The sequence below is a fragment of the Heterodontus francisci genome, chromosome 2 (genome assembly GCF_036365525.1).
Source record: "Heterodontus francisci isolate sHetFra1 chromosome 2, sHetFra1.hap1, whole genome shotgun sequence".
Classification (NCBI taxonomy): domain Eukaryota; kingdom Metazoa; phylum Chordata; class Chondrichthyes; order Heterodontiformes; family Heterodontidae; genus Heterodontus; species Heterodontus francisci.
Genome location: NC_090372.1, coordinates 7,866,603 through 7,894,562, shown reverse-complemented (window position 1 = coordinate 7,894,562; position 27,960 = coordinate 7,866,603). Strand labels below are relative to the sequence as shown.

The following is a 27,960-nucleotide window of genomic DNA, read 5'->3' as shown; positions in this document are numbered from 1 at the left end:
TTCATGTAATGTGAATCATATGACCAAGTAGAAAAATGAAGTGGCTGTGTGGACATGGGTTACATCCCTACCAAAGAAAACAAGATATGGCCTGGCATTGTCGCTTCCTACAAGGAGAGGGTGCAGAGGAGATTCACCAGGATGTTGCCTGGGCTGGAACATTTCAGCTGTGAAGAGAGACTGAAAAGGCTAGGGTTGTTTTCCTTAGAGCAGAGAAGGCTGAGGGGGGACATGATTGAGGTAAACAAAATAATGAGGGGCATTGATAGGTTAGATAGGAAGAAACTTTTTCCCTTAGCGGAGGGGTCAATAACCAAGGGACATGGATTTAAGGTAAGGGGCAGGAGGTTTAGCGGGGATTTGAGGAAAACATTTTTCACCCAGAGGGTGGTTGGTATCTGGAACACACTGCCTGAAGAGGTGGTAGAGGCAGGAACGCTCACAACATTTAAGAAGTATTTAGATGAGCACTTGAAACGCCATAGCATACAAGGCTATGGGCCAAGTGCTGGAAAATGGGATGAGAATAGTTCGGTGCTTGATGGCCGCCACGGATACGATGGGCCGAAGGGCCTGTTTCTGTGCTGTATAACTCTATGACTCAAAGTATTTTGTGACCTGGATGCCTGTCAGTTGGATAGTGATGAAGATTTGGACTTTCTTTTCGAGTTCTTGGATTAAATCTGCAAGAAAGATGATCTGTTAAATGCCTATGAGGCATGGTCAGAATTTGATAGCTTTTAGAAAATGGATGATCATTCCATGGAAGAATATATCATGGACATTAACAGGTTGCAAAAAGATTGAAGAAATTACATTTGGGAATCCCAGGATAAGTACTGATGTTTAAATTATTGGATTGTACTAAGGTTTCTCATATGGACAAGCAAGTGGTTCTAACTGGTGTTCGGTTCTTGGAGAAGGAGACCCTATTGAATCAGATGTCTGTTGCCTGAAATAAAATGTTCCCGGCGAAACAGTCATTTCCTTCAGCCTTCATGGAACAAATGAGATATTCCACGGTGACATCAGGGATAGAAGACTCGATGATGCCAGACTTCGAAATAGTCCAGATACCTAATGCAGGTATCAATACAATGGAAGGACTAAAGACAAGCAGAATGAGGGCAAAAGCACCTTCAGCAGATCTGGCTGTTACAGCAGAAGACAAAACTGGAACAAAAATGATCGTCAAATGAATCTAAGTAATGCTCAAAGGACAGTTCATAGCTGCTTCAGGTGTGATTCAAAGTATGATGCATTCGCAATGACACATGACGAAGAGAATTCTGAGGAAGAGGATGATGATGAATTCAAACAAATCATACGGGTCACGGGGAGTTTTAGTCCTGTGATGACTGTGTTAGTCATGGACTCTTTAACTGTTCAGAACTAGATAGTGCTTGTACTTCAACAGTACATTGGACAGATTGGTTAAAATGTTATCTTGATTCACTACTAGTGAGGGTCGATGCAAATTTAAGGAAGATAAAAGTACTACATGCTTTATGTTTGGCCATGATACTTACACAGCAATAACCTGCTCGCTGATGCTCAGTTTGGGTTCTGCCAGGCCCACTCGGCTCCTGACCTCATTACAGCCTTTGTGTGAACATCAACAAAACAGCTGAACTCGAGGTGAGGTGAGAGTGATTGCCCTTGATATCAAGGCAGCCTTTGACTGAGTGTGTCATCAAGGAGCCCTAGCAAAATTGAAGTCAATGGGAATCAGAGGGAAAACTCTCCACTGGTTGGAGTCATACCTAGCACAAAGGAAGATGGTTGTGGTTTTTGGAGGCCAATTATCTCCACCCCAGGGCATTGCTGCACGTGTCCCTCAGGGTAGTGTCCTAGGCCCAACTATCTTCAGCTGCTTCATCAATGACCTTCCCTCCATCATAAGGTTAGAAGTGGGGGTGTTCGCTGATTGTACAATGTTCAGCACTGTTCGCAACTCCTTAGATACTGAAGCAGTCCGTGTCCATATGCAGCAAGACCTGGACAACATTCAGGGTTGGGCTAATGAGCAGCAAGTGACATTCCACATATGCGCCAGGCAATGGCTATTTCCAACAAGAGAGAATCTAACCATCTCCCCTTGACGGGCTATAGCATTACCATCGCTGAATTCCCCCACTATCAACATCCTGGGGGTTACCGTTGACTAGAAACTAAACTGGAGTAGCCACATAAATACTGTGGCTACAAAAGCAGGTCAGAGGTTGGGAATCCTGCGACGAGTAACTCACCTCCTGACTCCCCAAAGCTTGTCCACCATTTACAAGGCACAAGTCAGGAGTGTGATGGAATAGAACACTCTCCACTTGCCTGGGTGAGTGCAGCTCCAACAACACTCAGGAAGCTCGACGCCATCCAGGACAAAGTAGCCCGCTTGATTGGCACCCCATCCACAAACATTCACTCCCTCCACCACCTTTGACATTCACTCCCTCCACCACTGGCTCACAGTGGCAGCATTGTGCACTATATACAAGATGCACTGCAGCAACTCACCACGCCTCCTTTGACAGCACCTTCCAAACCCATGACCTCTTTCACCTAGAAGGACAAGGGCAGCAGACGTGTGGGAACACCACCACCTGCAAGTTCCCCTCCAAGCTGTACCATCCTGAGTTGGAAATATATTGCCGTTCCTTCACTGTTGCTGGATCAAAATCCTGAACTGTCTTCCTAACCACCCTGTGAATGTACCCCCACCAGATGGACTGAACCGGTTCAAGAAGGCAGTTCACCACCACCTTCTCGAGGGCAATTGGGGATGGACAACAAATGCTGGCCTTGCCAGTGATGCCCACATCCCATGAAATGAATAAAAGAAAATACATTGACGTCACTAAAGAGATTTATAATTCCATGTAAATAGATGGGTAAGCCATTTTATAAGTATTGCTCTTGTCTCTAGCGAGATTTATAATTCCATGTAAATAGATGGGTAAGCCATTTTATAAGTATTGCTCTTGTCTCTAGTGAGATATTTATGCTGTTTAGTAAGCCTGCTATGAAAAAGGCACAAATGAAGATTGACATGGTCCCTGATAAGGCAGTTATTTTTGTCAGTTGATCTGGAGTTTACTCAGCCAGCACATTATCATATCCCCTTAACAAAACCTGATGTTGCTCATCAGAGTCTTAGACAAGACTCTACTTTAGGGGCGGCGCAGTGGTTAGCACCGCAGCCTCACAGCTCCAGTGACCTGGGTTCGATTCTGGGTACTGCCTGTGCGGCGTTTGCAAGTTCTCCCTGTGACCGCGTGGGTTTTCGCCGGGTGCTCCGGTTTCCTCCCACAGCCAAGGACTTGCAGGTTGATAGGTAAATTGGCCATTATAAAATTGCCCCTAGTATAGGTAGGTGGTAGGGAAATTGAGGGAAGGTGGGAATGTGGTAGGAATATGGGATTAATGTAGGATTAGTATAAATGGGTGGTTGATGGTCAGCACAGACTCAGTGGGCCGAAGGGCCTGTTTCAGTGCTGTCTCTCTCAAATAAAAAAAAACAAGTATTAATGACATCAGGCGATGAGGATCAAAGAGAAAAAGAAATCTTAAAATTACATGGACAGTTTCCTCACCCTACTTGTCAAAGGTTAGAAATCTTGCCAAAAGATGCAGGTGTAGTAGATGAAGAATATATGAGGCTAATAGAAGAGATTAGTGTGAAACCTGTAAAAAAAAAGTATCAGAGGATGCTGCCATGCCCTGTTGTAAGCCTTCCATTGGCACGTGACTTTAACGAGGTAGTTGCCATTGCTCTAAAGGTATGGGACAAAGATATATTTTCATCCTACATTTTGTAGGACTAGTGACTAGATTTATTCTTTCGACAATAATATGTAGTAAGGACAAAAGGGTTTTGGGGATTTAAAATTGGGAGTCAGGCTTGTGGGGCATTTATACATATTGTTTTAGATATTAAGCAAATTAGGTCTGGAATAACTTTAAATCAACAATCCTATTTTGAGTGTGTTACTCTCATCACAGTTAATCATACTAGGCCATCACAGAAAGATGATTTATCTAAACAGTTGCGAAGCTTGATTGTTCATTTGAACTGGTTGTGCACTCAGACTAGATCAGATGCTGGTTTTGACATGTTGGAGTTGAGTACTACGATGAAACACCCTAAAGTAGAGAATGTTTTAAGGGAAAATAAAACATGAGGAAAATTAACAAAAACAGAAAATGCTGGAAATACTCAGGCCAGGCAGCATCTGTGGAGAGAGAAACCGAGTTAACGTTTCAGCTTGATGACTTTTCATCAGAATACGTGTGCATGTTGAAATGGACAATTTAATAAGTAATTATTATACAACCATGCTAATTTGGGGTTGCTAGTAAAATGTTTGATTTTCTGTCATAATTATACCTTCTGCATGTGAAATGCTAAAAATATTCCCATATTTCTGTTTGATTTTCAGTCTCTTGGAATGAGGTACTTGATTTTGCATCTGTCATCATGCTGACCTTCTTCCTGATTGGCTTGCTCGTGCATCTCATCTTCTTTGCCTCCATTTTTGACATCTATTTCACTTCTCCCCTGGTACATGGGACAACTCCTCATCGAACAGCACTGCCACCACCAGCTAAGCGTCTTGTCCTCTTTGTTGCTGATGGATTGCGTGCAGACACCTTTTTTGAGCTGGATGAGTATGGACAAACACGTTCACCATTTCTCCGGTATGAACAGTTGGATACCCCTCATGTGAAACACTTTTAAAAAAAAATCTTAAGAACATAAGAATTAGGAGCAGAAGTAGGCCATTTGGCCCCTCTAGCCTGCTCCGCCATTCAATAAGATCATGGCTGAAAGAGTTTGATGTGGTGGACATTGAGAAGATGTTTCCACTTGTGGGGGGAGACTAAAACTAAGGGCCATAAATATAAGATAGTCACGAGTAAATCCACTAGGGAATTCAAGAGAAACTTTTATACCTACAGAGTGGTGAGAAAGTCAAACTCGCTACCACAAGGAATAGTTGAGGTAAATAGCAAAAATACATTTAAGGGGAAGCTAGATAAGTGCATGGTGGCGAAAGAAATAAGGGTGGGTGGAAACCCATGTGGAGCACAAACACCAGCATGGATCAGTTCGGCCGAGTGGCCTGTTTTGATGCTGTACATTCTATGTAGTTCTATGTAAATGAGATTGTAAAAAAAAAAGTTCTAGAACATTTTGACTGGCCTTATGTCAAATACTTTATCTATCTTCCAATTTTGGATTATTCCTGGCGTACTTCCTTCCATGTACACATAGATTTCATCACTCATCTCTGTTGTGTTTTATTTATATTTGTAGTACAGTGATTTAAAAGTTTTACATATTTTATGCATTCTTTCAAATTTTGGCCCAAAAGATTTAGTTTGTTGCAGGAGTGCAACCTATTCTGCAAGAAACATTATTTTGTCTCTGGGCATTTGACAAGGCTGATGCTCCTGATCTACTAATGGCACATTCGTGTGGGCGTCAGGTGGGACTCGCTAACAGTTCTTTTGATCAGATAGCCCACTAGTGCTTATTGTCAAAGTTTCCACGTCAATAATATCCAGTTGGGTGAGATGGAGGTTTATGTGGAACTGCGGAATCCTGACTTTCAGGAAAGGGGAGAAAATTAGTGTTTTTAAAAAGAGAAAACCCCATCAACTTGTCTTAATTCATCTTTTTATAAATGCATTATAAATATATAAATAATCTTTTAGTTGGATTAAACTACAAGGTACAAGCAAAAACATTCAACGTTGATGCTGGACCATGTTTACAATGTCAGTGTCAGAAAGCATAGTACAGATTATCCAGTAAATTCCTGTTGTATTGCTGCAGCTGCAACTCCCCACACTGAAATGAGCCACTTGACTGAAATATAAATATAAAAAAAAATAGTTATTTGGGGACGGAATAGTACAGTTGGTTCAAATGTAGCACAGAATGGTACATAAAAACTCTCCTTTTTCTGTTGCCTGTGAAGTGGTAAATTAAGATTGTTTCATATGGAAATAGCCACAGGATTATCACAAATTGAAAATTTCATTCAAAGAGGCTGTTACTTTGTCAACAAATGCGATGTTTAGTTTACATACATAAAGGCCCAACAAACAGCAAATAAGACCCGTGACCAATTTGGTGGTGATGTTTGAGAAATTAATATGCTCTTCTTTACTTGGTCTTTTAAGCTCACCCCAGCAGGCAGATCAGGAACATGATTAATATCTTGACCAAAAAACACCTGTGAAAATGCAGCACTCCCTCAGTACTGCACTGAAAAATCAGTCTCCGTTATCAGCCCAATCTGGAATGGGGTTTGAACCTGCAGCCTCCTGAATCAGAGGCAGGCGTGCTAACACTGAAACATTAGATCAATAAACAAGTTTGAAAGAGCTACCATTGGAACAAGGCAACTGTGAATCATCGCAGGGTGTTTTTGATACCTCAAACACATTGATTGAAATTAATTATAAGAGGGTCCCCTGGAAATTGAGCATTCAGGAAGATGATGAGTTTTACTTCTTATGAAGGATTAAAACATTAACTTTTCCCCCAAAACAAATTGTACTACGAGTCCCTGTTCCCTCCTAGATTAGTTTGACCTGTTGAAAGATATTATGAAAGAATGCTGGGTTATCAGTGGAAAGGCAAAAGGGCACAGGTCGGGAGAGATGAATGGATTCGCTGAGTTATCTGCCTTTTTAGTTGGGTGACAGCTTGTGCAGCGTGTAGAACGGGGTTGTAAATGGCACTGGCCAATCTGGATTTGCAGGTAGGTGAACATGAGGGAGATATGAAGGTATACAGTAACGGCTACTCAATGCTATGTTCACTTGACTCCAGGAACAACCTGATTGCAAAAAATTTTTAAATTAGTTTTTGCATTATTAATAGCATAGTTTTAAAAAAAAGAATATTTAAAGTATCAAACAGATGTCCTGCATATTTGGATAGCTTGCTTCTTGTATGCCTGATTTGTTAAGTTTTTATATGTGTAGGAATGTGGTGGAGCACAGTGGAAGTTGGGGTGTGTCTCACACACGGGTTCCTACTGAATCCAGGCCTGGTCATGTGGCTCTGATTGCTGGGTTTTACGAAGATGTCAGTGCTGTTGCGAAAGGTATGCAGCACTTAATTAATTTATATATTTGTATTTATTTTGCTGGTTATAGTTATCTTTTTCACAAGGTCCAAAGTGTTCTAGTTAAACACCTCTTCCAAAGTGTGTATTGTAAAGAAAATTAATTAATGCAAAAGGTGTATATAAACAGTCACCCCCCCTCCCCCATGGAGTGATTATCATTTATATCTATTAATAATGTGGCAATTATTTGTGACTCCTTCTTTTGTTGGTTAGTAAATTATAGTTTACTTTGCAACTGGCTGTGCAAATTAATGTTTGTTGCCCAGTATCATGGTGACTAAATTACACATCTCACTGTCGTCTTGTAAGCTTAAGGATGCTATATTTTATAAAGTTTATTTGAGCAATCTTTAACCTGTTTTGTAAAAATTAACTGACTTTGGCAGGATATATTACTGTTACTTTGGCGCAACCGCCACTTTTCATTCATTTAAAACCTTCAGCATTATGAAATGAGATATGGTACCTGTTCCACTGCCCCAGCTTACTTCAGCATCGCAACAGCAATTGGTGCGTGCATGTGCTTTTAAACTTTACTTCAATCCTCTGTACAAACCGGTCTGGGTCTCTGGAATTCCTACATTTGAGGTAATTTTGCTGAGTCAGTAAGGAAATATTTGAGCTTTGGAATTGCGTAATGATTAAGGTTCAAGAGCTAAATGTACAAGCAGTGAGGTGCATGTTGTCCAAATTTCACGATGGGTGTGTGAGATAGGAGAGCCCCTGGAATTCCTTGGTTCACCATCACCTTCTCAAGGGCAACTAGGGATGGGCAATAAATGCTGGCCATGCCAAGGACACCCACAGCCTGAGATGGAATAAACAAAAAAACATTTGGTGTGTTTCCTCCTGAGTTCTAAAGGATAATTTTATGCGTTTGTATTCCAGCAATTCCATCAATGATGCACAGCAGGAATTCGGGTGTGACCTATCTATGATGGTTAACAAATTGTGGGTGGTGCGTAGCTGTGTTATTGGCATACTCTGCTGATGGGTGAGGCTGCTTGCTGATAGCATGGGCTTGGAAAATTACCCCCTCCAGTGCAATCACAAGTTGGACTAAAGTAATTGTGATTCATTTAAATGTGTGAACCTGGTGAATGGCTCAGTACTTGCAAATATAGGAACTGCATTGCTCGCCAACATATTTAGAGTTAATGCAAGTGATTTTTTTTTTTATTCATTCGTGGGATGTGGGCGTCGCTGGCTAGGCCAGCATTTATTGCCCATCCCAAATTGCCCCTGAGAAGGTGAGCTGCCTTCTTGAACTGCTGCAGTCCATGTGAGGTAGGTACACCCACAGTGCTGTTAGGAAAGGAGTTCCAGGATTTTGACCCGGCGACAGTGAAGGAATGGCGATATAGTTCCAAGTCAGGATGGTGTGTGACTTGGAGGGGAACTTGCAGGTGGTGGTGTTCCCAGGCATTTGCTGCCCTCGTCCTTCTAGTTGGTAGAGGTCGCGGGTTTGGAAGGTGCTGTCTAAGGTGCCTTGGTGCGTTTCTGCAGTGCATCTTGTAGATGGTACACACTGCTGCCACTGTCCGACGATGCTGGAGGGAGTGAATGTTTGTGGATGGGATGCCAATCAAGCGGGCTGCTTTGTCCTGGGTGGTGTCGAGCTTCTTGAGTGTTGTTGGAGCTGCACCCATCCAGGCAAGTGGAGAGAATTCCATCACACTCCTGACTTGTGCCTTATGGATGGTGGACAGGCTTTGGGGAGTCAGGAGGTGAGTTACTTACTGCAGGATTCCTAACCTCTGACCTGCTATTAAAGGTCAGTGGCCTTGTTAAAGATGAAGCAGTGCTCAACAGATAGGCTGTTTCTGCAAACTTTTTACGAAAATAAGTACTCTGTGAGGTTGTTGGCTTTTATTATGTCTCCAATAGAAATGATTTAATTTATTTGATGTGCTAAACTGTGATTTTGTTTTTCATTCTTGGGATGTGAGGTGCTACATTTTGTCAACTATGTTATATGCCTCAGAGATATGGACAACAAACAAAGAGACTAGTGATAAGCTAAATGCATTCGAGATGTGCACATATTGGAGGACGTTCTGCAAATCCTACGCAGACAGAATGACTAATGAGGAAATGGCTGGAGAAAAGAGGAAATTAGTGCATATCATCAAAGAGAGAAAGATACAATACTTCAGTCACATCATTAGAACAGAAGGTAGACAGAGACAAATCTTGGAAGGAAAGATTGACGGAAACGTAGGAAGGGAGCAGAGAAGAAAATGGATGATGGATATAATGGACTGGATGCAGTTAACCTATGCGGACCTATGTAAGGACAGTACAGGACAGACAGAGGTGGAAATACAGGTCAGTCAACCTTCTGGGAAGAAGATGACACCAACGAACGAACGGGATGTGAGCGTCGCTGGCAAGGCTAGCATTTGTTGCCCATCCCTAACTGCCCTTGAGAAGGTGGTGGTGAGCCGCCTTCTTGAACTGCTGCAGTCCATGTGGTGTAGGTATGCCCATAGTGCTGCTAGGGAAGGAGTTCTAGCATTTTGATCCAGCAACAGTGAAGGAATGGAGATGTAGTTCCTTGTCAGGATGGTGTGTGACTTGAAGTGAACTTGCAGCTGGTGGTGTTCCCCTGTGTCTGCTGCCCTTGTCCACCTAGGTGGTAGAGGTCATGTATTTGGAAGGCTTTGTCGAAGGAGTGTTGGCGAATTGCTGTAGTACATCTTGTAGGTGGAACACACTGCTGCCACTGTGCGCCAGTGGTGGAGGGAGTGAGCATTTAAGGTGGTGGTTGGGGTGCTGATCAGGCGGGCTGGTGTCAAGCTTCTTGAGTGTTGTTGGAGTTGCACCCATCCAGGCAAGTGGAGAATATTTCACCACACTCCTTACTTGTGCCTTGTTGATAGTGGACAGGTCTGGGGAGTCAGGTGAGATATCGCTGCAGAATTCCTAGCCTCTAACCTTCCCCTGTAGCCACAGTATTTATATGGCATGTCCAGTTGAATTTTTGGTCAATGGTAAACCCCAGGAAGTTGATAGTAGGGGATTTAGTGATGCTAATGCCGTTGAATGTCAAGGGGCAGTGGTTTAGAATCTCTCTTGTTGGAGATGGTCATTGCCTGACACTTGTGTGATGCAAATGTTATTTGCCAATTATAAGCCCAAGCATGAATGTTGTATAGGTTTTGCTGCATGTGGGCATGTTTCAGTATCTGAGGAGGTGCAAATGGAGCTGAACGGAGTGCAATTGTCAGCGAACACCCCCACTTCTGACCTTATGATAAAGGGAAGATCATTGATGAAGTAGCAGAAGATGGTTAGACTTGGGGCACTACCCTGAGGAACTCCTGCAGCAATGTAGAAGTTGGCAGAATTTCAGAAGCTGGTGTATTTTATTCAGTAATTAAGAAAATGCAGTTTCTCACTTTTTTAAATCTTTTAATTCCTGCAGGTTGGAAAGAAAACCCGGTAGAATTTGATTCTGTTTTTAACGAAAGCAAATACACCTGGTGCTGGGGAAGCCCTGACATTTTACCAATGTTTGCAAAAGGTGAGACACACGGGACTTGTTGCTGCTGCAACATAAACAGCGAAAGAACTTTTTTTATTCCCTGTGTTCAAAAGCTTTGCCAAAGATGTAGGTTTTAAGGAACGTCTTAAAGGCAGAGACTGAGGTGGAGCGGTTTAGGGAAGAAATTAGAGCTTGGGGTTTAGGTGGCTGAAGGCATGGCCACCAATGATGGTAGCAATGAAAATTGGGGAGGTGCAAGAGGCCAGACTTGGAGGAACGCTGATATCTTGCAATGTTACAGGGCTGGAGGAGATTACAGAGATAGGAAGGGGTGAGGCCATGGATGAATTTGAAAGCAAGAATGAGAATTTTAAAATCAAGATGTTGCTGAACTGGGAGCTAACGTAGGTCTGTGAGGACAGGGGTGATGGGTGAATGGGCTTGGTATGAGTTAAGCTATGGGCAGCAGTTTTGGATGAGCTCAAGTTTGTGGAGGGTGGAAAGTAGGAGGCCAGCCAGGGGAGCATTTGGACTGTTCCGCTGCTCATGGATGAGTATGAAAAGAGCTGCTGTTCTGGGATTTTCTGCCAATGAGCTGGCATTGATTCCCATGCTGTAACTAATTTTGGTGATTGTCAGAAGTTGAAAGTAATCTTTTAGTTTAAAAAAGACTTACAAAACAAGAGCTTAAACTCCAGTACACTTCATATGCCATGAAAATTGAGAGAAAATCAGTTTAAAAAAATTATTTTGAACATTCATAAAATTCAAGAAAACAAGCAAGGGACTTAAATGTAATGCGCATGACCCACAATTGTTTGTAGAATTCACAGATACCACTTTTTTGTATTTACCATCAGACTGCGACTTAACTTCAAGGTAGTTTTTCTAAAGGTAAAATTGAAGGGCAGTTTATTGTTGTGCCTCCAGCCACTTAACTACCAACCTGGTGGAGAGACAATACATTTGTTCGATATTAGGTGTTGGGGAATGTTTACGAGAGAATAAGGCTTTGGCGTGTGACCTGAAACAGTTGTTTGTTGACGACCTCAGTCTTCAGAAGTCTGTCACTGTGGGAACACTTTCAGTGCACTGGTCTGTGCATAGAATGATAGAGCACAGGAGGAGGCCATTCGGCCCAACATGCCTGTGCTGGCTGTTTCAAAGAGCTATCCCATTAGTCCTGCTCCACTGCTCTTTCCCCATAGCCCTGTAAATACTTCTTTTTCAAGTATTTATCCAATTCCCTTTTGATAGTTATTATGGAATCTGTTTCCAACACCCTTTCAGGCAGTGCATTCCAGATCACAACAACTCACTACATAAATGTTTTTTTTACTCATGTCACCTCTGGATCTTTCATCAATTTCCTTAAATCTGTGTCCTGTGGTTACTAACCCTTCTGCTGCTAGAAATAGTTTCTCCTTACTTACTTTATTAAGATCATTCAAAATCTTGAACATCTTTATTAAATCTTCCCTTAATCTTCTCTGCTGTGAGAAGAGTAATCCCCAGTTTCTCCGTCTCTCCACTTAACTGATGTCTTTTATCCCTGGTACCATTCTAGTAAATCTCATCTGCACACTGTTACAAGAGTTTTTTTATGGAAAGCTAAGAATTCTGTCTGTTTTTAAAAACTGTTAAAAAGGATTTTTTCTGTGAACATTGATTGCTGAAACTTGGTGTTTGAACTGAGAGGGACAGACTGCAAGGCACATAATTCCAAGCAACATAGCAAGGGAATGACCGGTCACGTGACTTGATTGTTAGAGTTTCAGTTTCATTTTTGCATTGTGAAAGAGCAATGTGTCGGACAAACAGGATGCGGTGAAATCTCTGCTTTGACCTGCCTGGAGCAAGTGAAATTTGGCTGGAACCTGTTTGCAGACCAGATAGAAAAGACCTCTCCCTGAAAAGGAAGACTGGCATCTCTTGGAAAGCAATCCTACATTTGTGGTGTGGCCGTGGTCTGCCTGGAGACAGAAAAGACCCCTGGAGAGAGAAAAGACCCAGGAAAAGAGGAGTTGCTATACTCTGTGGAGGAAGACTGCTTTGCAGAGAGGAAGTCCTGCATTTTTTTAAAGGGAGCAGTTTCCTATTGCCTCCAGTCTCCGAAGAATCCCTGCCTCAAGAGTGATTCCTGTTGCCTCTTATGTTTTGGGAGATGCTGAAAAGTCAAGAATGCTTCTATTGCTAGACTGCTACTTCAAAACAAGCAGACCTGTTGCTACACCTTTGCTGAAAGACCTGTGAGATGCCTGCTGCAGACAAATTGCCTTGAAAGCCTACACATCACAGACTGTTCAACAACCTTGCCTGGAGAGACTTCGAGTGGCACCTGACTATTCAACTCTGGGACACCTCACCATACTGGAAATATCCTACCAGATAAACTCAATCATTTATTTTTCCCTTTTTATTCCTAAGAAACAGCTGTGAACAAAAACATATTTTTTCCCCGTTTAACCTGTTTTTTTGAATGTATGTGTGTGCATGACGGTTAGGAAGAATAAGAAGTTTTAAAAGAATCTTTTTCACTTAAGTTATTTGATTATTGTTTAAGACTTAGTTTATTAATAAATAGTTAATTTTGTTGTTTAATGAAACCTGGTTCAGTGTGCTTTATTCTGGAGGACAAATAGCGTGTTTAATTTGGCTACTTTCTGGTAGGTGGGAAACTTTGCTAATATGCTATGACCTATGGAGTCGTGGGACTGAATTATCAGTGCATTACTCTCGCCTACCAAACTTGAAAGACTGACATTTGCTGCAGTGTAGTACAGGTATAGTCCTCACAGCAGTAATTAAAGAAGATCCACATCCCTTTTAAAAGAAATCTAAACAGCTTTTTTTTTCCTGCCAAAAATCGGGTCCAGAGGATTGCATTTATGGTGTCAACATGGCACTTGTACCACGTACCACCCTGTGACACCACAGAACTGATGTGTGTGTATTTCTTTGGACAGAATTTTTTTTATATAGAAAACAAAGGGTAATGCCTGAGGTCCTTTTCCCTCAAATTTGGGAGTGGGTGGGGTGTGGAATTGTTTTCTGCTAATTCACTGCACCATAAAATCTAGGAATATATATTGGTAGAAATGAGAAAATGATTTTAATGATTCTTGCTTTACTAAGGACTAAGACAAGTCAATTGCAACTCCTATTGCTTTTCAGCAAGGTTCATAGTGCAATTGAAGTTCCAACTGCATTGACAGTAATAAATTTTGTTAAATGAGTCCATGGCCTTATTAAGTGTTATGATCCATTGTTTGATCAAGGTGTGCAAACTCTAGTGTACAAAGTATCTATTTTTCACTATTAAGAAATTATTCTGGCTTAAGATGTTAAACTTTTTGTATGACACAGGTGCCAGTGGTGACCATGTTTATACACACATGTACCCACCCGAGAAGGAAGATTTTGCTGCTGAAGATGCATCAAAGCTGGACACTTGGGTATTCAATGAAGTAAAGGTATTGGGAATGGGCTTCTTTTGGTTGGACACTTAACACTAAATGGGAAATGTTGACTATCCTCCAGGAAATGTTTAGTGGCCCCTTTTTAGTCTGATGCTCCTCTAATTCTAGCCTCTTGTGCATTCGCAATTTTCATGGTTCCACCATTAGCTGCCAAGGCCCTAAGCTCTGGAATTCCCTGCATAAACCTGTCTGCCTTTCTTTCCTCCTTTAAAACACAGCTTTAAAATCTATCTCTTTGACCAAGCTTTTGATCATCTGCTCTAATATCTTCTCATGTGGCTCGGTATTAAAATATAACTCTCCTGTAGTGCACTTTCCTGGGATTTTTTTATGACATTAAAGGTGCTATATAAATGCAAGTTGTTGTTGTGAAAGGGTCCCTGTCTTTTTATTGCCTTGGTGCTCTAAACATGGATGGCATAGATTAAACAGATAAGAATATTGCTGTCCTAACCTTTAGGGAACGCTAATACATTTTAAGAAATGCCTTTCTTGGGCTGGGGTGGAAGTGCAATGGGTTAGACACTAAGTTTTCACTTCTGGGACATGAGTTGAAAGCTTTCCCAGACAAACAGAATGAAAATCTCCTTTGTTTACTCACTGTGAGGATCCTACGTGAAATGGGTTTCAACATTTTCAATTTAATTCTTGGGTAGCATGGACCTACAGCACAAAACTGCCCCTAATTTGACACAAAGGCCTGGATTTTGTTTTGCCGCCTCATGGCGGCCTGCAGACGCGGGCTTTACTCCATGGAGCCACCGTGATATTATATGCGGCGGCTCATTTACATGGCTGGGGCAGGCCGCCCCCGCCCTCACAATGACATGGGAAGGGGCGACCGATCCATCCCCGGCAATGGCGTCCGACGCCACTGCGCAGGCGCCGGCACCATTTTTAAAGGGCTTCCAGCTCTAACATTGAATTTCAATATTTAAAGGAATAGGCACATTAAAATTTATTTTAACAATGAAAGAAATGTTTCCATCCCCTCTCCCACCTCCCCACCCCCATATCCATTTACTTCATTCCTTTTCCCTCTCACCACCCAAAATACTTCCCTTGAGTACTTGACCTTCCCCTTACAAAGTTCAGTAACTTTTACCTTTAACCCCTTCCCACCATCCCCTCCACCAACTGGAATCGTTTTCCCCGTTCCCCGCACTCCCGCACTGAAATAATTTCCATGCTCCCCCCTCCCCACCAGTGTCCTGCATCGGACTTCAAAACGGCAACAGAAACGGACGGCGTGAGCGGGTAAGTATTTCATTCAATCATTTTATATAATTAAATATTTAAATTTCGGCCCTGTTGCCAAATGGCGGGCGGGCCACCACGAGGCCTCACCACCGCCGCCGGCAATATGGGGCTGGACCTTCCCGGCGTCAAGGCCCATGACGGGCCTGTCCCAGAGGCATTTTCTGGGGCTCCCGCCACGCCTCCTGATGTCGGGGGCCTGGTAAGATCCAGCCCAAACTGTTAATTGCATTTGCAGTGTGGAAATGGGATATATTGGCTTGATAGTGGGGGCTGCTGTTCTGAAGCTGAGAAATGTTGTGGGGCCACAGTAGAAGGGATATTACTGTACCTGGCTGTGCAAACTAGTCTTTGTTGCCCAGTATCCCAATGCCTTATTTTTTTTCAACAGGACTTTTTTGAATTAGCCAAAGGTAACGAAACACTCTCAAACAAAATGAGGGCAGATCAGGTTGTTTATTTCCTGCATTTACTCGGGCTGGACACCAATGGACATGCTCACAGGCCTATGTCAAGGTAATTCTCTCTTATTCTTTTCAACTTTTAACGGGTTTCCTGCACTTTGGGTCTTGCTTTGTTCATTTCCCAAAGTTTGCCAACTTCAATGAAAAGTTCCGTGGTTGAAAGGCAGCAAATGTTAAATTATTATTCAAAAACCGAGACAAGAACAAACTAAGGACTATGCGCCAGTGAGTTTAAAATCAGCAGTGGGGAAATTGTTAGAATCCATTATAAGTGAGTATTTGGAAAATTCACTTGGTATGGTGAAAGGTATGTCTAGCCAACCTAAAAGACCTTTTTTTTTTGACAGTCAGTGAATAAATGGATAGAGTAGGACCATTGCATGGATTTTCAGAAGGCATTTAATATAGTTCCACACGAGAGATTGCCAGCTAAAATTGAGGTGCATGGAATTACATGTGAACAGTGCCGCATAAATAGGAAATTTATGGGAAGTAAGGAGACTGAATCCTTTCCCTTTTTATTCCACATGAAAGAGTCCTGGATTTTTGAGAATTATATCAAAGTTTGTAGATGATACTAGTAGAGGACGTACAGTTAATGGTGTAGAAAATATTAAAGGGCCCTCAACGAAGAGAATGGGTGGAATGATGTCAAATGTAGTTTAACATAGAGTGACTGTTAGTACATTTGGATTTAAGAATGACAGGTGGACTAACAGTTTAATGGACAAAAGAAGTTAAGGGTCTGGGGCGTAAGTCATTAAAAGCTAGTTCCCAGGTGCAAAAGATTGCATAGAATTACGTAGAAATATGAACATGGAAACAGTCCATGTTAGTGTTTAACTTCCACATGAACAATAGTCTTCATCCAATGTTACTGCTCAGTTCCCACATCACTATCACCTTTTGCTTCAATCACCTGTCTGGTTTATTAAACCATGGTCTGTGCTTCAATCACTTGCCCTGGTAGTGCATCCCATGACCTCACAACCTTCTGTAAAACACAAAAAAGGTTTGCCCTGTCTGTCCTAAATCTATTGCAGTTAATTTTATATCTATTTCTCCTCATTTTAGACCCCTTCATTGACTGGAAATAGTGTGTTTCCATCTACTCTGTCCCATCTCTTCATAATTTTAAAAACCATTATTAAATTGCCCTGTTATCTCCTCTGTCCAAACAAAAACAGTCCCTATCTCTTTTCTCGTATTTGTATTTCCTCACACCAGACTGCATCCTACTGAATCTGTGCTGAACCCTCTCTGTTACTTCAACATTCTTTCTATGGTGTGGAGCTTAAAATTGCATTAGTACTCCAATGGTGGTCTTTACTAAGGCTTTATATAGCTTCACTATTACATCATGATCTTTATATTCAATGTCTCTTGCTGCTTGAAGTACTGCTTTTAATGTCTTGTGAACTTGAACCCTCAATCAGTCAACTTCCTTCCTTACAAAACATAATTATGACTTTGTTTAACCAAAATGTAGTGCTTCACATTTACTGAAATTGAATTCCATTTGCCACTTTTCTGGCCATTTTAGCACCTTATCGATAGCCCGTTGCAGTTTTCTTTGATCCTTAGAATTATTTCTTATGCTTCCTAGTATCAGCAGCAGATTTGGCCATTACTACCTCTAGCCTTGTATGCAAATCATTGATGGACCGCATCACTTCACTCTGCACCAGAACTGAACCTGTGCCCATTTGCAGTCTCTCTGAGAAACTGTCTGTAAATTTTCCTCACTTCTAAGCAGGCTTTCTGAAACCCTCCTCCTAATTCCACATCCCTTAATCTTCGCCAATAGTTTCCTATGTGATATCTTGTCAAAGGCTTTATAAAAGTCCATTGCACACCCCATCCACTGCATTTACCTGATCCACCATCTCTCTCTCCTCCTCAAAAAAGATTCCAACAGAGATCAGAGGTTGATGGAATGCTGAACTTTATTGCAGGAAGGATAGAATCTGCTAGCAAGGTCAATGTGCCTGTGCTGGCCGAAAAAGAGTTATCCAGCCAGTGGGTGGCCCACCTTAGGAAAGAATTACTTACCTTAAACAAAGTCACAGAATCACAGAATTGTTACAACACAAAAGGGGGCCGTTTGGCCCATTGTGTATGCACCGGCTCTCTGAAAGAGCAATTCAGTTTGTGCCATTCCCCACCTTCTCCCCATAACCCTGTATGTTTCTCCTTTTCATATAACAGTCTAATTCCCTTTTGAAATGCTTCAATTGAACCTGCCTCCATCACACTCTCAGGCACTGCATTCCAGACCTTAACCACTTGCTGTGTGAAAACGTTTTTCCTCATGTCACTTTTGCTTCTCTTACCAATTACTTTAAATCTGTGCCCTCTCGTTCTCAATCCTTTCATGAGTGGGAATAGTTTCTCCCTATCTGCTGTGTCCAGACCCCTCATGATTTTGAATACCTCTATCAAATCTTCTCTCAACCTTCTCTTCAAGGAAATCAGTTCTAACTTCTCCAATCTATCTTTATAACTAAGCTCTTCTTCCCTGGAACTATTCTCGTGAATCTTTTCTGCATTCTCCAATTCCCTCACATCTTTCCTAAAGTGTAGCGCCCAGAACTGGACACAGTACTCCAGCTGAGGCTGAACTAGTGTCTTATATAAGCTCAGCATATCTTCCTTGCTTTGTATTCTGTGCCCCTATAAAGTACAGGATATTGTATGCTTTATTAACCGTGCTCAACCTGTCCTGTCACCTTCAATGACTTATTTACATAAACACCCAGGTCCCTCTGCTCCTGCACCCCCTTTAGAATTGTACCCTTTATTTTATATTGTCTCTCCATGTTCTTCCTACCAAAATGAATCACTTCTCATTTCTCTGCATTGAACTTCATCTACCACCTGTCTGCCCATTGCAACAACTTGTTTATGTCCTTTTGAAGTTCTACACCATCCTCCTCACAGTTTACAATGCTTCCAAGTTTTGTATCATCCGCAAACTTTGAAATTGTGCCCTGAACAGCAAGGTCTAGGTCATTAATATGTATCAGGAAAAGCAAGGGTCCCAACACTTGTCCCTGGGGAACTCCACTACAAACCTTTCTCCAGCCCGAAAAACATCCGTTAACCACTACTTTTTTGTTTCCTGTCACTCAGCCAATTCTGTATCCATGTTGCTACTGTCCCTTTTATTCCACTGACCCTTATTCAGAATGATATCTGGAATGAAGGACCGAGCAATAAGCTGAGTGAGAAAATCTCTGTTATATTTACGTTCCATTGGCCTCTTTGATCACCACCTTTAAGATAAGATGTTAAACCGAAGCCCCTTGTATCTGCTTGGGTGACGTAGACAGTACAACGACATATGCAAGCAACCTGTCCTGAATTGCTGTGCTCATCAGTATGTCGCAGCCAGTAGCCCAGATGCAAACCAATGCTGGTGAAATTGGGTGCACATCATATCCAAAATATTCCTGCTAGAGTTTGAAGGTTTGAAGAACTTGGATGTTGGAAAACTGATGAGTTTCCAAAACATGACAATGAAAAGGGGCTCTTTTCTCTCGAAAAGTAAAGACTGAGGGGTGACTGATGGAGGTGTTCAGAATTGCGAAAGGATTTGATGGGGTAAATGTAGAGAAGATGTTTCCACTTGTGGGCAAGACCAGAATTAGGCCATAAATATAACATAGTCACTAATAAATCCAGTAGGGTATTCAGGACAAACTTCTTTAGTTTAGTTTAGTTTAGAGATACAGCACTGAAACAGGCCCTTTGGCCCACCGAGTCTGTGCCGACCATCAACCACCCATTTATACTAATCCTACACTAATTACATATTCCTACCACATCCCCACCTGTCCCTATATTTCCCTACCACCTACCTATATTAGGGGCAATTTATAATGGCCAATTTACCTATCAACATGCAAGTCTTTGGTATGTAGGAGGAAACCGGAGCACCCGGAGGAAACCCACGCAGACACAGGGAGAACTTGCAAACTCCACACAGGCAGTACCCAGAATTGAACCCAGGTCGCTGGAGCTGTGAGGCTGCGGTGCTAACCACTGTGCCACCCCTTTACCCAGAGAGTGGTTAGAAAATAGAACTTGCTACCACAAGGAGTGGTTGGGACAAATATTATAGATTCATTTAAGGGGAGCTAGATAAGTGCATGAGGGAGAAAGGAATAAAAGGATACATTTATGGGGTTAGATGAAAAGGGGTGGGTGGAGGCTCAAGTGGAGTATAAACACTGGTATGGACCTGTTGGGCCGAATGGCCTGTTTCTGTGCTGTAAATACTATGTATTGCTAAAAATAATTACTGAAGTGTTGACTACCTTGCAAAGATGGAAGATAAGATATCCTGATATCCTTTTGTTTACATTGGCTTAAGAAGATGCCTCAAAACTGTTCAACTTTACAGTAACTTTCTGTTAGCAGAATGTGGAATTCTGCAACAAAAAGCATTCTTTGTTGAAATTCCTTTAATTTTTCTGCTGATGGCAATTGGTCTAAAACTTGGAACGTAGCACTATTCGAGTCTTGCTCTAACTAGCGCAACCAGCGAGAAGCAAAACTCTATATAAAAGAGTACAGAAAAAAAGTCACTAAGTGGTTTGTGCCATGCAAGTCATGCAAAAATATGCACAATACAAGGTGAAATTTTACAAGCCTCACTTTTGTTTAAGCCCATTACCATTGTTAGGCATTATTACTTTTTAAATACAGAGTGATTGATGTGTTGAGGTCAAGTTTCATATCATTATATTTCTGTGGTGATTTTTAATGTATTTCGTGGACATATGCTGTCACGGGAAATGATTAAATGCTCCCTTGTGATGAGCGTGACTGGCTGCTTTTGGCCCCTTGCCAATTTCTGAGCAAATGTGTTTTCTGGTGACAATTAGATGCTAAATGGGAAAAATCCTGTCACAGTCCTGTGTGCTTCTGAAACAGGATCAGTCATAAGCTTATCACCTTATTGTGAGCAGTCTATTGAGACACAGAGTAGCTTTCAAGCTAGTCTGCCATTCTAACTAGTGCTTCAAGACCAACATTGTTAGCATTTCTCAATTAATCAGAATACTTCAGCCATGCAAATTTCACTGTTAACCAGGATTTTCACGCAGTCGTACTCAAATTGACCTTGCTTTTTCCAATTCTGAAATAAGACAACACTGGAACATAAAGGACAAAGCTACTCGTAGCAAGGTTGACTTGTGTTGACAGACATTTTGGGAAATTCATTTTTAAATTCTTTCTGATCTTAAGCACAGTACATTATGCAGTGTTAGCTTTCCCACAGAGGGAATGCAGTCCCAACAGAATTAATCCACATTCTCTCCAATGTTAGTCATAAGAAAGGAAAGACTTGCATTTATATGCACCTTGCACGACCACAGGATGTTCTAAAGCACTATACAGCCAAGGAAGTACTTTGTGATAGCAAGTTTGACATTGTAACCAGTCTGGATAAAGAAGTTTCTCCTGAATTCCCTGTTGGATTTATTCGTGACTATCTCATTTATATCTCTTATTGTTAGAATAGATTGGTAGCACCATTGCCTTTTTCATTGATAGCCCAACAGTCCATCAGACTTTTATAGCATTAGGTAAAATAGCATTCGTGTCTGTTGCTACATATCTAAGAGATTTTCATACAGGCAAGCTTCTTATTTCGTTTTAAAGAGTAATCCCAATCAAAATAATTAAACATGTAGCAGTTATGAGTTTTTAAATAAATCTTGTGGCTCTTGTGCAATTGAAAGCCTGCTGCAGATATGGGAGCCCCGGATATTGCTGCAGGAGTTCCTCGGTCGTGTCCGAGGTGCAACCATCTTCAGCTGCATCATCAATGACCTTCCGTCACAAAGTCAGAAGTGGGGATGTTCGCTGATGATTGCACAGTGTTCAGTACCATTCCCAACTTCTCTGATACTGAAGCAGTTCGTGCCCGCATGCAAAAAGACCCGGACAACATTCAGGCTTGGGCTGATGTGGCAAGTAACATTTGCCCCACGCAAGTGCCAGGCAATGACCATCTCCAACAAGCGAAAATCTAACCATCTCACCTTGATGTTCAATGTCATTACGACTGAATCCCCCACCATCAACATTCTGGAGGTTACCATTGACCAGAAACTGAACTGGACCAGCCATATAAATACTGCACTGTTATCCAGGATTTTCATACAATTGTATTCAAATTACCCTTACTTCTTAATCTGCAATAAGCCCAATTCTTGAACATAAAGGACTAAGCTACTTGTAGCGAGGATGACATGTATTGAACAAACCTTTTAGGAAATTCATCAAGAGCAGGTCAGAGGCTGGGAAGTCTGCAATGAGTAATTCGCCTCCTGACTCCTCAAAGCCTGCCCACTATCTACAAGGCACAAGTCAAGACTGTGGTGGAATACTCCACTTGCCTGGATGAGTGTAGCTCCAACAACACTCAAGAATCTCAACGCCATCAAAAACAAAACAGCTTACTTGACTGACATCCCATCCACCACCTTAAACATTCACTCTACCACTGGTGCATTGTGGCAGCAGTGTGCACCATTTACAAGCTGCATTGCAACAGCTCATCAAGGCTTCTTTGACAGTACCTTCCAAACCCACGACCTCTACCACCTGGAAGGACAAAAGTAGCAGGTGGATGGGAACATCACCGACAGCAAGCAGACGGGAATACCACCACCTGCAAGTTCCCCTCCACGTCACAAATCATCCTGAGTTGGAAATATATCGCTGTTCCTTCATTGTCACTGGGTCAAAATCCTGGAACTCCTTCCTTAACAGCACTGTGGGTGCACCTACACCACATGGTCTGCTGCATTCAGAAAGGCGGCTCACCACCACCTTCTCGAGGGCAATTAGGAATGGGCAACAAATGCTGGCCTTACCACTGATGCTCATTTCCTTTCAACGCATGAAAAATAGAGTCACCAGTGCTACTGAAAACCATTGCTGGTTTGGAGTGTTTTCTTCTTCAGATCCATGAGTAGTGAAGTGGAAAAGCCTGGCTTTTTAATTTTAATTACAAAAAAAACTCCTGCAAACAACAGTCATTTTATTGAGACCCACGTAACTTACACGGCAACAAATACAAGAGGCACTCTGTAACTATGGACACATGCAAATTCCAAACTATCGGCAGCCTTCATTGCACCAAGCATCTTTTACACTGTAAAAAATGTCACATGCAGGTCAGCACAAAGCAGCAGTGGATTTTGTGAAATGGGGAGCTCGTTACACAGCATCCGTACTGGCAGAGGAACCGCCCAAACTCTGGGACTGGATGATTGCACGGCTTTGTCCGAGGGATAGAACTGTTTCTCTGCCTCTATGGATGCTGGGTAAAGAACTTGCCATTTTATGAAATTTTTACAGTGCACACAATGAACATTTTGAAAAAAAGGAAACTTACAAATAAATGGCGTCCTTAAAGTGTCTGATTTACGGGTTTCACTGTATCTCTGAAATGTGGTCTATTGGAAAGATTTGGCCTGCATATTTTTCCTTATGGATTTTGTACAGTGTGTACTATCATGGGAAGATTGCCTTTTTATTCTTTACATTCATTGTCGGGAAGAAGCACGCCCAGGTCATATTATATTCACCACTCCCAGTATCTGAGCTTAGAACAAAGAACAGTACAGCACAGGAACAGGCCGTTCGGCCCTTCAAGACTGCGCCGATCTTGATGCCTGTCTAAACTAAAACCTTCTGCACTTTCCGGGGTCCGTATCCCTCTATTCCCATCCTATTCATGTATTTGTCAAGATGCCTCTTAAACGTCACTATCGTACCTGCTTCCACCACCTCCCTCGGCAGCAAGTTCCAGGCACTCACCACCCTCTGTGTAAAAAAAAAACTTGCCTCTCACATCCCCTCTAAACTTTGCCCCTCGCACCTTAAACCTATGTCCCCTAGTCCCCTCTTCCACCCTGGGGAAAAAGCTTCTGACCATCCACTCTGTCCATGCCACTCATAACTTTGTAAACCTCTATCATGTCGCCCCTCCACCTCCGTCGTTCCAGTGAAAACAATCCGAGTTTATCCAACCTCTCCTCATTGCTAATACCTTCCAGAGCAGGCAACATCCTGGTAAACCTCTTCTGTACCCTCTCCAAAGCCTCCACATCCTTCTGGTAGTGTGGCGACCAGAATTGTACGCAATATTCCAAGTGTGGCCTAACTAAGGTTCTGTACAGCTGCAGCATGACTTGCCAATTTTTATACTCAATGCCCCGACCGATGAAGGCAAGCATGCTGTATGCCTTCTTGACTACCTTATCCGCCTGCGTTGCCACTTTCAGTGACCTGTGGACCTGTACGCCCAGATCTCTCTGCCTGTCAATACTCCTAAGGGTTCTGCCATTTACTGTATACTTCCCACCTGTATTAGACCTTCCAAAATGCATTACCTCACATTTGTCCGGATTAAACTCCATCTGCCATTTCTCCGCCCAAGTCTGCAACCGATCTATATCCTGCTGTATCCTCTGACAAGCCTCATCACTATCCGCAACTCCATCAACCTTTGTGTCGTCCACAAACTTACTAATCAGACCAGCTACATTTTCCTCCAAATCATTTATCTACACTACAAACAGCAAAGGACCCAGCACTGATCCCTGCGGAACACCACTAGTCACATCCCTCCATTCAGAAAAGCACCCTTCCACTGCTACCCTCTGTCTTCTATGACCGAGCCAGTTCTGTATCCATGTTGCCAGCTCACCTCTGATCCCGTGTGACTTCACCTTTTGTACCAGTCTGCGATGAAGGACCTTGTCAATTGCTTTACTGAAGTCCATGTAGACAACATCCACTGCCCTTCCTTCATCAATTATTTTCGTCACTTCCTCAAAAAACGCGATCAAGTTAGTGAGACACGACCTCCCCTTCACAAAACCATGCTGCCTCTCGCTAATAAGTCCATTTGTTTCCAAATGGGAGTAAATCCTGTCCCGAAGAATCCTCTCCAATAATTTCCCTACCACTGACGTAAGGCTCACCAGCGTGTAATTTCCTGGATTATCCTTGCTACCCTTCTTCAACAAAGGAACAACATTGGCTATTCTCCAGTCCTCTGGGACCTCACCTGTAGCCAATGAGGATACAAAGATTTCTGTCAAGGCCCCAGCAGTTTCCTCCCTTGCCTCCCTCTGTATTCTGGGGTAGATCCCATCAGGTCCTGGGGACTTATCTACCTTAATGCTTTGCAAGACACCCAACACCACCTCCTTTTTGATAACGACATGACCCAGACTATCTACACTCCCCTAGTCTCATCATCCACCAAGTCCTTCTCTTGGGTGAAAACTGATGCAAAGTACTCATTTTAGTACCTCGCCCATTTCCTCTGGCTCCACACATGGATTCCCTCCTCTGTCCTTGAGTGGGCCAACCCTTTCCCTGGATACCCTCTTGCTCTTTATATACGTATAAAAAGCCTTGGGATTCTCCTTAATCCTGTTTGCCAATGACTTTTCATGACCCCTTTTAGCCCTCCTGAATCCTTGCTTATTTCCTTCCTACTTTCTTTATATTCCTCAAGGGCTTCGTCTGTTCCCAGCCTTCTAGCCCTTACGAATTCTTCCTTTTTCTTTTTGGCTCACAATATCCCTCGTTATCCAAGGTTCCCGAAACTTGCCAAACTTATCCTTCATCCTCACAGGAACGTGCTGGTCCTGGATTCTAATCAACTGACATTTGAAAGACTCCCACATGTCAGATGTTGATTTACCCTCAAACAGTCGCCCCCAATCTAAATTCTTCAGTTCCTGCCTTCTTTTTTCTTTTCTTTTGGGCCTCCTTATCTCGAGAGACAATGGATACGCGCCTGGAGGTGGTCAGTGGTTTGTGAAGCAGCGCCTGGAGTGGCTATAAAGGCCAATTCTGGAGTGACAGGCTCTTCCACAGGTGCTGCAGAGAAATTTGTTTGTTGGGGCTGTTGCACAGTTGGCTCTCCCCTTGCGCCTCTGTCTTTTTTCCTGCCAACTACTAAGTCTCTTCGACTCGCCACAATTTAGCCCTGTCTTTATGGCTGCCCGCCAGCTCTGGCGAATGCTGGCAACTGACTCCCACGACTTGTGATCAATGTCACACGATTTCATGTCGCGTTTGCAGACGTCTTTATAACGGAGACATGGACGGCCGGTGGGTCTGATACCAGTGGCGAGCTCGCTGTACAATGTGTCTTTGGGGATCCTGCCATCTTCCATGCGGCTCACATGGCCAAGCCATCTCAAGCGCCGCTGACTCAGTAGTGTGTATAAGCTGGGGGTGTTGGCCGCTTCAAGGACTTCTGTGTTGGAGATATAGTCCTGCCACCTGATGCCAAGTATTCTCCGAAGGCAGCGAAGATGGAATGAATTGAGACGTCGCTCTTGGCTGTTATATTGTTATAATTAGCCTTCTCCCAATTTAGCACCTTCACCCGAGGACTACTCTTATCCTTATCCACAAGTACCTCAAACTTACGGAAGTAAGTTCCTTTATTTCAGCAGTGTGGCATTCACCTGTGCATCTTCAACATCATTATAGTCTGTCTATTTGAGAGATTGTTCAATTAATCACATTATTAATAATGAGCTGGTTCGCGGTTGTCTGGACTCATTTCACTTTAGATGGCAGATGCTTCGCTCCCAACTGGACTGAAGCTCAGGTTTTCAGCTTTGAAAAGCCACTTGTCCAACTGCCTGTACTCAACATTTGAACTCACTGAATAGCATCTGCTGTTCTATAGTTACAGAATATCATTCTTCTGTCTATTTATATAACATTAGATTCTTTATTTGTATTTTCTGGGTTTATAATTAGTTGGAATGTACTGGTAAAGGATCAGTATTTACTGCTCATTGCGGCTCAATTGGTACCGCACTTGCCCCTGAGTCAGAAGATTGTGGGTTCAAGTGCCACACCAGGACTTGAGCACAAAAATCTAGGCTGACACTCCAGTGCAATATTGAGGGAGTGCTGCACTGTCGGAGGTGCTGTCTTTCGGATGAGACGTTAAACCGAGGTCTTGTCTGCCCTCTCAGGTGGATGTAAAAGATCCCATGGCATTATTTCAAAGAAGGGCAGGGAATTATCTCCGGTGTCCTGGCCAATATTGATCCCTCATTCAACATCACAAAAACTGATTATCTGGTCGTTATCACATTGCTGTGTGCAAATTGACTGCCGTGTTTCCTACAACGGTGTTCGCACTTCAGAAGTATTTCATTGGCTGTAAAGTGCTTTGGGACATCCTAAGGTCATGAAAGGTGCTACATAAATGCAAGTCTTTCTATTTTTACTGTAATTTACGGAAGTCATGAGTAAGCTTGCTTTCTTAACAGCTGAATGTAAACATTTATTGTACAGTGAGTACAAGGAAAATATCCGAACAGTAGATAAAGGTATCCAGGAAGTTGTATCTGTCATTGAAGACTTCTACAGAAATGATAAGAAGACTGCCTTCATCTATACTTCTGATCATGGGATGACAGAGTGGGGTAAGAGCATTGATGTTTCTGGACAACAGTATTTAAATTGCTGCTCATTGATATCTATTTTATCTATTATGTAGTTAATAAAGGTTGAATGGTATCAGCTTTCCAAGGATACTACACTTGTAGTTGGCACTGGAAGCGTAATGTTACTTTACACTTTGCACACTGTTGTTTAGCACCTAACGTTATGTGACCCATCAATCAGCTGACGTTCAGCTGTTTGGCTGAAATCTTAATGCAGTAGTTCAGCTTCACCACGAGGTGGTGCTCCACCAATGTGTTCACTGGAGAATGGCAGATATCTGTAAAGGTTAAGGAAATCCTCTTTTTTTTTAGGCAGTCCGTCGGGAATGAGGATGACTTTCTTCCACTCCAGGGTTGTGGGTCCTTTGGTGACTGAATAGTCCAATTCTGGATTCGCACACTCTGCCACAGGTGGAGCAGGTGGTGTTTGGTGAGGCATGTGGGATGCTCGAAATTCTGAACGCTGCTTCCGCTGTCTGCACTTGGTCGCTGCCTGGGCATGTCGAAGTTGTTCGAACTGGCTGGCACCTTCGCGGACGCTTCTCCATTTTGAGCGGCCTCGGGCAAGAGATTTCCATGAGTCAGTGGAAATGTCGCATTTTTCAGGGAGGCTTTGTG

At 42.6% G+C, this 27,960-nt stretch overlaps 1 protein-coding gene across 11 annotated transcripts in view; it reads left to right on the top strand.

Annotated features, from left to right (window-relative positions):
- Positions 1-27,960, top strand: part of pign (phosphatidylinositol glycan anchor biosynthesis, class N) — a 130,440-nt gene that overhangs the window by 7,870 nt on the left and 94,610 nt on the right. For 4 of the 11 annotated variants that reach the window (XM_068053979.1, XM_068053951.1, XM_068053917.1 and 1 more), the window contains exons 2-8: positions 2,722-2,888; positions 4,437-4,695; positions 6,997-7,118; positions 10,570-10,668; positions 13,996-14,102; positions 15,757-15,881; positions 27,191-27,321. In XM_068053979.1, the coding sequence (XP_067910080.1) occupies positions 2,885-2,888; positions 4,437-4,695; positions 6,997-7,118; positions 10,570-10,668; positions 13,996-14,102; positions 15,757-15,881; positions 27,191-27,321 (847 nt within the window). In that variant the 5' untranslated portion in view covers positions 2,722-2,884. Of the gene's footprint in view, positions 1-869; positions 1,639-2,721; positions 2,889-2,930; positions 2,954-4,436; positions 4,696-6,996; positions 7,119-9,181; positions 9,471-10,569; positions 10,669-13,995; positions 14,103-15,756; positions 15,882-27,190; positions 27,322-27,960 lie in introns of those variants that run through there. The other 7 variants (XM_068053997.1, XM_068053969.1, XM_068053959.1 and 4 more) reach the window with 4 other exon arrangements.